The sequence below is a fragment of the Monopterus albus genome, unplaced genomic scaffold (assembly GCF_001952655.1).
Source record: "Monopterus albus unplaced genomic scaffold, M_albus_1.0 scaffold53.1, whole genome shotgun sequence".
NCBI lineage: Eukaryota > Metazoa > Chordata > Actinopteri > Synbranchiformes > Synbranchidae > Monopterus > Monopterus albus.
Window position 1 is genome coordinate 248,795 of NW_018127933.1, and position 8,326 is coordinate 257,120.

At 39.6% G+C, this 8,326-nt stretch overlaps 2 protein-coding genes across 3 annotated transcripts in view; one reads left to right on the forward strand and one right to left on the reverse strand.

Moving 5' to 3' along the window:
- Positions 1-1,534, forward strand: part of uchl5 (ubiquitin carboxyl-terminal hydrolase L5) — a 7,702-nt gene extending 6,168 nt beyond the window's left edge. The window contains exons 10-11 of the mRNA XM_020601917.1: positions 196-294; positions 780-1,534. Coding sequence (XP_020457573.1) covers positions 196-294; positions 780-824 — 144 coding nt within the window. The 3' untranslated portion in view covers positions 825-1,534. The remainder of the gene's footprint in view (positions 1-195; positions 295-779) is intronic.
- A 2,024-nt stretch (positions 1,535-3,558) lies between these two features.
- On the reverse strand, positions 3,559-7,099 carry rgs2 (regulator of G protein signaling 2). 2 transcript variants are annotated; one of them, XM_020601954.1, is made up of 6 exons: positions 7,033-7,099; positions 5,532-5,687; positions 5,339-5,428; positions 4,867-4,928; positions 4,476-4,642; positions 3,559-4,308 (listed from the first exon to the last, which is right to left on the reverse strand). In XM_020601954.1, the coding sequence occupies exons 2-6, from the start codon at positions 5,588-5,590 to the stop codon at positions 4,114-4,116; spliced, it is 573 nt and encodes a 190-aa protein (XP_020457610.1). In that variant the 5' UTR covers positions 5,591-5,687; positions 7,033-7,099; the 3' UTR covers positions 3,559-4,113. The 2 variants fall into 2 exon arrangements, with proteins under 2 accessions (XP_020457610.1, XP_020457609.1); XM_020601953.1 differs by lacking the exon at positions 7,033-7,099 and having other exon boundaries at positions 5,532-5,926.
- Positions 7,100-8,326: the final 1,227 nt, after the last annotated feature.

The following is an 8,326-nucleotide window of genomic DNA, read 5'->3' on the forward strand; positions in this document are numbered from 1 at the left end:
ACTTAAATGATTTTAGCATATGGCTGCAATATAACAAAGAGTGGAAAATTTAAGGGGGTCTGAATACTTTCCATACCCACTGTATACCCACAGTACTGCTGAATGCACTTTAGTTGCAGAGGTTTTGGTAGTTTCCACCCTACCACCACATTAGATTAGCACAGGTTTCCTTCACTTGGATTTGTGTTGTTACAGATTGAAAACATTCGACGGAAGCACAACTACCTTCCTTTCATCATGGAGCTGCTGAAGACGCTGGCAGAATACCAGCAGCTAATACCTTTGGTGGAGAAGGTAATTAAGTTTCAGTGTACAAGTCTGTGAGGACTCACATACCTTCACATTTTGAGCCATTGTTAGGTAGGCTTCTGTTAAACATTGCATTATTTTTTTTATCAGATACTTGGGTGCTACCAATTGGTTGTTAGGGAAAAATAATGTGTCTTTTCAATGTAAAGCCTGTATGGGGGGAAAAATGAATCAACAAATATGAAATTGTCAAGGCATATCTTTAATAAGTCTGCTAATGTTCTGAAATGTCAGTGTTGATTCTCTCCACTAGATGGCAGACAAACGCCTCACAAGCATGTCATGCTTATTTCATGAATATGACTTGAGGGTATTTTTATTTTTAGAAATTTTAGTTTCTTTTTAATGTTGTACTGTTTAATTAAGTGGTTGCATAATGCACAGATCTTGGGTTTAGAGTAATGATTCTATATAAATTCCTGTGTATATTTGAGACCATCATGACAGTGTCTCTGGGTTTGTCTCACCAGGCAAAAGAGAAACAGAGTGCCAAAAAAGCCCAGGAGACCAAGTGAACAAAGCACACACTTCAGAGAAGCCTTTGATTGCACACACGCAACACATCCAGAAAGCTGCAGCCACTCTTTCATCAGTGAGCCACATCCAGATACTGTATATTGTCTGTCATGTTCATATTAATGACTGTGGATGGTGTGCAGCACTTCCTCACTGTGGCATCCTGTCAACCATCCAGACATTAGGAACGGCACTGCAGGTGAAGCAGAGAGACTGCCCCACAAAAATACTCTGTTCATGTGTCCATCAGCTCAAATGCATGATAGAAGGAAAATGTGCTCAAATGATGTTCTCTTATTTTCATAATAAAATATCTAGATGTTGGTTCTATGGACAGGTTTCTAAAACATCCAATTTTTTTCAACTTGTCAGTCATTTATGGACTTGCCTCTGGATATTTTCTGTGAATGCTGTTGATTAACTCATTTGTCAGACTTAGTGGTAGATCATCGACACCACCTACTGGTGCAGCAGAGGAACTGTGAGGACTGCATTCACACATCAAACCATCAGCTACATTTCTTCAAGCATCATAAATCGATTGGTTGCACTTCAGCGTCTGTCAAAATTAACAGCAGTTTTTTAAAAAACACATTCAGGAATTAAACATTTAGATCCGCATTAAACCCCTTGACCTGATAAGAGCAGAGCTCGCTGAAAAACTGCCAAGTCTTTAAAGGTCATCATTAAAAAACAAACAAACTGGTAAGTGTGTGGTTTTGTTGTTGTGGTTTGGTAGCTTGTTGATGTTCTGAGCTGGCCTCTGATTTGTCCAACTTGTGCTCATACTACAAGAGTAGCCACCCTTATCTGACTTGCAGTTTGTGCTTGAACTCCCTGTGCGTCCAAAGGCCTGCATTCTCTGACGTATCTGCAGTCTGTCGACGAAAGTGGTGCATGGCCCCTTCTATTTTTGGCTCCACTGTTTGCATATACAGCCTAAGTAGTCCTTGGATCTGATCCCAGTGGTTTGTTGCCAAGATCTGTCATGGCAACAAATGAAAACCAGAGGTTTTACTACCAGTTCAAAGTGAGAAAAGAGTGTGTCTGTTTTATAATCCTCTCTGATGTCAGGCCACGTGGATGAGCAAACAAAGTATTGATGGTGACTGTTGCAGGTCTGCAGGGCGTATATGAATACCATCACTACCTGATTTGTCAAATTTACTGGTTATCTCACTGCCTTCACATTGCTAATGTATCCTTTATGTGGCAGAAGTTGCACAGTTTAGAATGTATGGCGTGATAGTCAGATGGTTGTGCAGATTCTACAAAGAGAATCTGCAAAAAGAGTCTTAAAATAGCCGAAAGACGAGTATGCGATGGAATGTGCTCTGCGTATGCATACTTTTGAAGTTCAGGGAAAGTTTATTTGTGCAGATCATTATCGCATACAGTGTCTGAAAGGGCTTAGAGGCCCATAAAAGCAGCGGTTCTATAGAGAGCGGTCTTTGAAACATTAGCCTTAAGGCTGCAACCAAAAATTGTTTTTACTGTTGATAAAATTTTGTTACTAATTGCTTAGTCGATTAAAAATGTCAAGAATCCTCGGTGGCCTGAAATTGATGTTTGTTTTGTTTGGCTGATGTTCCACAATGTTAGGTATTCAATTTTACAGTTATATAAAACAGAAAAGCTGGAACCAGCAAATGTTTGGGTTTCTTTTTTAAATTAATAATTGTTTTTGTATTAATATTTACAGAAATAAATTTATGGAAGAAACCTTGGGAGAAGCAGTTCAAAGAGAAATCCCCCCGTCAACAGTCAGACATGCAATAGGTGTGAAAAAGACCTTTACAAACAAAGTGTAAACATTTAATATAAAATCAGCACGAGGGATTTTTTTTTTTAATCCAAACAACGTTTACAGCTAGTAGTAGCTCGAGGCTCTACCGACCAACGCTTATTAATACAGGTGCACCAATGTGGGCGTCAGACCTTTCACCTGTCTACTCCTCTAACCTGTAGGCCAGTGGAGCATATGGTTGTGGAGAGCTGCTAGTGCAAAGGATGATCTCATTATACTGTATATTGACAGCAGGCCACATGTCTGTGGAGAGAGCCAGAGCTGTCAGCCTGTCAGGAGCAACGCCCAGATGTCTGGCTACAGTCAGCCTCCACTGAAGGTTCACAGCTGGAAACAGCATCTGTATCAGAGAGCAGAGGACTACTCTGCTGTCAGTCAAGATGTTGTCTGATGTCTCTTCTTCTGCACTTAAACACGAGCCTTTGTTGCTGTACGGGAAGTCAGCTGGGATGATGTGGCCCAAAGAGGAATGTACTGTTCCAAGAAGGTGAGGAATGTTTTTATTGTACAACCTAACATTCTGTACATTGCGTCTGAATGTGTCAGTGTACAGTATATAACTGTGTCTGACCTTTTTGTTACCTACTACCTGAAGTTCATGGCATTTTTCTTAAACCATTTCATGTTTTGACAGCGTAATAATTAACAGAGGAAAAGTAGCTGTTAGATGTGTGAGTGAATTAACCATTTTAACTTTTAAAGCTATGGCTTCAGTCTTTCCAGCTTGTTTCTGCTGTCCTGAAGTTGCCAAAAAGTCACTTTGTGGGTTACAATAAATGAAATATTAACAGTGATGAAGATGTAGATTTGACATAATGAATAATTTAAGTCTGATGTTTTGCCATTGGATGTGGAAATAAACTCATCAGAAACATTTCAACATTGAAGAATAAATTTTATTTCTTGAGAAGTCCAGCTGTCCCAAAGTTAAATTCGCCTTCAACACATCATGCCATATTTACAATATATACATATTCACAGTGATTTCAGGCCACATACAGTCAGTGAATATTGCAAATATTATATTCAAATTGCGCTTTTTGTGTAAACTGTTGTGTGTCCAGCAGAGCTAAACGGTTGGTCACATAGGAAGTCTGAGGCGACAGATGTACAAAGTCTTCAAGTACATATCATAGAAAAGACATTCTGGCAGCACTGGCAGCAAGAGACAGTTAAGTGCGGTGCTTTGACAGCTTTGAATGCAGTGGCTCTGCAAGAGCTTTGCAAAATAAGTAACTTTAATCCCCTTTGGCCAAAATGCTCCACGTGGCGCCTGCAGCAGCATATACAGTAACATGCAGCCTAATCTTCCCAGCATCATTACTGGGATGATTATTCAGCTGTTTGTTTATTGCTATTTATGCTCAGGATTTGCATTCCGAACTATTATCCCAAGGCAGTGGCTGGAATGAAAATCATCAGTGATCTATTCACAGTCACCATGGTAAACAAATGACTTCAGGAGTTGGTATCTAGTTTGACTAGGACTTAATGCGCTTGCCCTCTGCTCTGGCAGCTGCACACAGTTCTTTGTAGAGGTCAGAGTGGATAAACCTTGGGTAGGAGTTGTTCTCCATCAGACTGTAGATTTTCCTCTGAGCTGCCAGGAAGCTAGTTGCAGTTGGATCATGGAGGCTCTGGACTATAGCATTTTTAGTGTGGAAATCCAAGTTTATCTGTGAGAAACACCCAGAATGAGCTTCTGATGTCAAGTATACTGCAGTTTGCTGTATTTGTTATTTATAAAACATAGGTGCAATAAAATCTGATTAAAATCGCTTTAAAGAAACTTATCAAATTGGTTATTTGAATTTACAGTACGTGCTATAAATGCATCTGTTACCTCTTTGGGAGCTTCATTTTTAATGAACTCCTCGTAAATGCTGATGGCTTTGGACACCAGCTGTTTGTGTGAAGTGAGTGTCCTGAAATCCTCACAGGCTGTCCAAAACTCAATGTTCTCTTCACAGAACTCAGACTTAAGGAAGATGCAAAAGACAGTTTTGCCCTCTGTGGGGGTAGATGGAGAAGGATAAGTGTTAAACACAAGGCTGGTAAAATAGGTCGTGGGACACATCTGTTTGCTCGTTGGCTGTTAAAGTAAGGTAAAATAAGTGCAAAGCCATTAGAGCCTGTGTTTTATTGAGGCTGGTAAACTGCCTCCATTCAACACAGAGTTACTGTGTGACCTTTGAACATAATCGGGCACCAACAGTGCAGAGAATCATACTTACGTTTATGACTCAGTAGTCTGTCAAGTGACTGCGCCCATTGGGTCACGTCATCAGCACTTGGCCTGAGGATAGAGATTGTACATCAGATAACAGATAATTATAGCAGAGGTAAATACTACCTTTGAATCAAAATTTCGCTCTGGTGCAAAAAAATAAATAAATGAATTTAAAAAAACACCACTATGCCCCAATATACTACAAAATTAAGATTATTAGATTATTATGAATGGTGATTTGCAGTTATACTGTGCTATATAGTTTGTCTATGTGTGAAAGGCTCAAGAATTTTATCAGTGCTTTGGTTTTATTCTGTCATAAAATACAGTGTGTAACATTACTTGAACATCTAACATCTCAAACTGAATAAGCTGTTTTCAGCTTGAAGCACAAGCAATTTGTAACATGTATGCACAAGAAGCTATATTCTATGCATAATCATGGAAAAAAACACCTTAAAAAGGCAGCACCTTACCTGTAGGATCCATTTTTCATTAGATGTAATATTGGCTGGGAAGAGTTTTTCTTCAAGAAAAGTCGTATTCTGTTTCTCCAGGTTTTCTTCCTGTTAAAAAGAAAGCGGCCACTCATGAATGCGTTATGGCAGTGTAATTATGAGTAACATCATCACAACCGTGAACATCCCTATTAAAACCTCATTAACTTACTTGATGACCTTCTTCTCTGCTGACAGGTCAGTGGGTGTCATGCAGTGTGGCAGTGCCATGCTTTGGGACTACAAGCTAGCAAAGCGCTCTCATGGTTTAATCTCCTCTCTCCTCCCTCAGGCAACTTTATAGCTCCTCTCCAGTTTGATCCTGAGCCTGTCAGGTGGGAGGCAGGCCTTCACTGACAGGTCTTTAAAATGATTGGCTTTTGCTGTGTAAACATTAACGCGCCCTGCTATGACTCTGAGTGCCCAAGGCAGCAATAGGCTGTCACTACATAAACATTCACTCCCTCCGTAGCCTGTGGGTTTCCATTTATAAGCAAAAGGTCAAGATGTGACGCACATGGAAGACTCTATTCAAATTCTGTTTGAAGTAGTGGAAGTTCTCTCCTTTTCTTGTGTTAAAATTATAAAATTATTAGCTGAATTACAACTGCTCTGTGATTTGTGTGTGGACCCACTAACAAAGCATCTCAGGCATTAAAACTTGCCTATTTTGCAATTTGAAAACAAAACATCAATAAATGGAAAAAATACAAAAGCAAGGAATCCATCATGTACAGCATATTTAGTCATAAAAATACCCGTTAGCAGTCACGTGTCCATCTCTGATATGCAGCTGACTCACTGCCACTGTAACACTAGCTGCACTGTTCAGATTTAATGAATTACTTAAACAGGGTGTGGATCTGTGAGGAATTATTTCCAGATATGACATGCTGGGACAAATATGATAATGCAACATCCTCCTTCCTCTGTAGAGTGTTTAAAAAAAGAAATGTGGGTACTGCTGCCCAAGTTCAAGTTATAAATACAACAATAGAATTAACCTGTTTGTTATTGGTAGTTGCATCCAGTGCATTTTGTAGGTGAAAACCATTAGACATAAAGGTTACATGTGACTTTTTTCAAAACCATTAAATTATCCTACATATAAAAAAAGTGCTCACACTGCCAGTTCTTCAGATGCCCCAAAACAAACTCATGGCATATTACAAGTGATAAAATGGCAGCGGGGTTAATAAACTCATGAACAGTTCGGTCAAAAACCCAGCAAACCTTACAGCCCAAGCCCTTCTACAGACCTAAAGAGACACCCAGTCTATCAGTGAAGATCAATCAGGACAAAGGAGGCCAAGACCACAAGGTGTTCACATGAACTCATTAGACATAAGGTCTCATCACACAAACTGCACAGAGGGCAGAATATTAACACTGATAAGATGTTGGTACACAAGTCACTATGTACTCATACATTATATACATACACTTATAAATATACATAGACAGGTACAATAGCTCTAAGAACAAATTAAAAACAGTTCCAGTCATCAGAAGCACAATAACAAGCTGATAGAAAGAGCACGTTAAGGGTGATTCCTAATTAAGAACCTTCTGAATGGAGTGTTCTCATGGAAAATATCTGTACTGTGCAGCTGAGACACCATCTAATGTTGTAAAGTGACTTGTAAATGTATATGTTTTCCTGGAATGCTCACATGCCATAGAGTTACAACAGGGAAAGAAGCAGGTCAGTCTGTCCAGCTTCCTCCAGGTGGAGACGAAGGGATCAGAGGAATCTGCATGTACAAGATGATCTTTTACATTCTTTGCTCTGTAACAAGAGAAAACAGGAGGGTTAGAGAACAGTACCATACAAACAGTTTTTAATGTCCTTATTAAGAGGAGAGTAGGAGGTTGCACACACACATCTATGACCCCTAGTGGCCCTGTGGTTCCTCACATTCTGCAGACATTCTCAAGCACTGAATCGAGCCAACTTCACTGAACAATAACATAAGCACACCATGACAAACACTGACATAACATGGATTTGGGTGCCATAAATTAGCCAGTATTTGTTGCATAAGTTTATTTCTTTCAAGGACACAAATATCATGACTTTGGCATATTTTCTGTCCCGGAGCAAACTTCTCTACTGGCAGCTGTCTAAAATACTGTATATTCATGGTGTGATCATAAATGAGTTTACATTGATTAAAGCTCATATACAAACCTGGTTTTCCTTGTATTCGCAATGCACAAGCACTTTGCTCTTTTTTACAAATGGGACAGGCTGTCCGAGAAATCAGCCACGTAATCATTGTTCAGGTTTACCCGCAGATCCGGTTTTACAGACAGTTTATGAGTTACCCACATCTTCTCCGCTTGGTAACATGCCTGCAGACTTTCCATTCAGTCATAGCTTCCATGCAAAGCTATGGCCATTAAAATGTGTGCCATACTATTATAAGTACAATGTGCCAGTGTGACACTTCAGTGGAAAAATCAACATAAAATAATCGAAAATAATACAGTCTCTATTGACAGAGATCACATGATGAATGTACAGTAGAATCAAAAAACTAGACAACACTGAAGACATTTTAAAATGAATTTCCTATCACTGCTTGAGAAAATGACCATTTAAGCACAGTAGAGTTCTTATTCTGGTTATAATATGACATCGACATCAAATCCCAGAAACCCTAAGGACATTTCTGTTGAGGAACAGAACATACTGTAGGTACATAAATAATTCTCACAGTTTGTTCTAGATTATCGGTACTGTAACACGTCTGCGTCACCTGCTGTGCTGTGTTGTGTTGTGATTATCACTGGCCTCCATCTCTCTGCTGCACCAGTTTGGAGGTCTGCTGGTTGAAAACACGGCGCTCACTCCATATTTATTATGATGTGCAGACTGTATGTAAGCAGCCGTCTGTTTGGAAGTGGATGAAGTGCAGAGCCAAGTTTCCACTAAAGCATGAGGTCTGTCCAGAGGGCCTTACG